We start from the raw sequence: 2,022 nt of genomic DNA on the forward strand, positions 1-2,022 counted from the left end.
ATGGGGCTGGCGGGGTATGTGGGTGGTGGGGTAACTACAGACTTTTGGAGCGACATCAGGGGTACATCCAGTGGTGAGTACTGGGCAGCACCGCCGGCCCCTTGCCCGGCCAACCTCCGGTCCTATCGGAGATAGAAGTTAAACAAGGAGGTCCTGCCCCTTAAATAACCTAATAGTGTTGATAGCAGCGTTAAACTCGTACCATTTTACCGGCCAACCCCCCAGCCCCGCCAACCCCACCAACCTCCCCAACAACCCTGCATACCCCGCCAACTTCCCAGCTCCGCCAACTTCCCCCTTACCCCTCCAACCCTCCAACCCTTCCACCCTCCCAACCCCCCTTCCCCCAACCCCACCAACCCGGCCCACATAGTATTGGAAGAAAAAAAAAAAGTATGAAATTGAGCAGCAAATGTATATAATTATTATTATATATACTCATATAATGTATGTGAATTATTTTCCAGGATTTTCCCCATCAGGGAAGACGGGATGAACTGGCAAGCCCAGTCGTTGCAGCTGCATGAGGCAGAGGTAGGCACTCCCTCCTCCCCCGCACACCTACACACCTGTCCCCGACGTTTTATGCAAGAAAAACTATGCAAACTGAGCCCAAAAATGTGAAATTATGCGATTGTGTTAATTTTAACAAAGAATGATAAAGGAAAATGATCAGAAATTATGCAAAAAATGATCACATTTAGCTAAGTTATGCGGGGTGCATAAAACCACGGGGACAGACAGACAGACACACACACACACATGCGCGCACACACACACAAACACGCACACACACAGGCACACGCACACACACACACACACACACACATTCATTGGCCATTTCGAGTTACTAAGACCATGAGGTCAGAAACCAAACGTTCTATCTTCTCTATGTGGGTGGTTGGCGGGTACTCTGGTGTGGTTTGCTTCTTTTTTCCGTCTTATCAAACATCTATCGTCCTTATCTCCCCTCCTTCTTTTTTATGTTTGTTACTCTCTTGTAACACCTCTGATCTTCGGCACTTATATGATGACCTAATTGTGTTGCAAGTGCCGTAAAACTCTTACTTTTTTTTTTTTTCTTAAAAAATATTAACTTTCTTTATTGAGCTTTTCATTTCACATGTACATGATTTATTTCAAAGCAAATATATGTACAAAGAATAATTCTTTAAAAAAAATACTAATTAAAAATTTATTTCAAAGTCCTCCTATTGAAGAACTGCTGTTATTTTTAAAAAATCAAAATATTCTTGTGACCTGGGAGCAAGCTCACAATCCCTTTGCTTTTTATTGTTACAGAGGAGTCCGCTTAAACCGAAGATTCTTGCGAAAACAGCGAAAGATTAAAAGAAAATACAGTCCAAGATTTGTTTGGGTTATGTTGTTGTTGTTTTTGTTTTTTTTGGTCTATTATTTGAGCAACGTCACTAAGTCCAAGTGGAAAACATGGCTAAACTGAAGAAAATCTGGTGGTCCCACATTTTTCCGTTTCAGCGTACTCCTCTGTCGGCATTATATTCGAAAAACTAACAATCACGATAAAACTCTTACTAAAACTAAAAGGTTGCAAGTGGGTGGTTAGTGAGTGTTCTGGTGTGGTTTGCTTCTTCTTTCTTATCAAACATCTATCGTCTTTATCTCCCCTCCTTCTTTTTTTATGTTTGTTACTCTCTTGTGACACCTCTAATCTTCGGCACTTATATATATGACCTTATTGTGTTGCAAGTGCTGTAAAACTCTTACTAAAACTAATAAAATCTCGCTTGCTCTCGCCGCAGGCCATCAGGAACGATCCCAAAGCCAAGGACAGGGTCCTGAGGTCGTACGAGATGATGCTGGACTTCTACGGCATGGAGCTGAAGGACGCGGACACGGGGACATTGAGGAGGACCAAGAACTGGGAAGATCGCTACGACAATTTGAGCTGGTATTTTGACACACTTTCCCCCTTGTTCGTTGTCAGTGGGTTTTTTTCACCACCCCCGGGCCGGTGCTACTGACTGAAGTGTCTTTAGGCCA

General features: G+C 43.3%; 1 protein-coding gene across 1 annotated transcript in view; it reads left to right on the forward strand.

Annotated features, from left to right (window-relative positions):
* The window catches only part of LOC101851663, an 11,604-nt gene that overhangs the window by 7,532 nt on the left and 2,050 nt on the right, over positions 1-2,022 (forward strand). The window contains exons 7-9 of the mRNA XM_013086117.2: positions 41-73; positions 468-534; positions 1,782-1,930. Coding sequence (XP_012941571.1) covers positions 41-73; positions 468-534; positions 1,782-1,930 — 249 coding nt within the window. The remainder of the gene's footprint in view (positions 1-40; positions 74-467; positions 535-1,781; positions 1,931-2,022) is intronic.

The sequence above is a fragment of the Aplysia californica genome, unplaced genomic scaffold, assembly GCF_000002075.1.
Source record: "Aplysia californica isolate F4 #8 unplaced genomic scaffold, AplCal3.0 scaffold00437, whole genome shotgun sequence".
Taxonomy (NCBI): Eukaryota; Metazoa; Mollusca; class Gastropoda; order Aplysiida; family Aplysiidae; genus Aplysia; species Aplysia californica.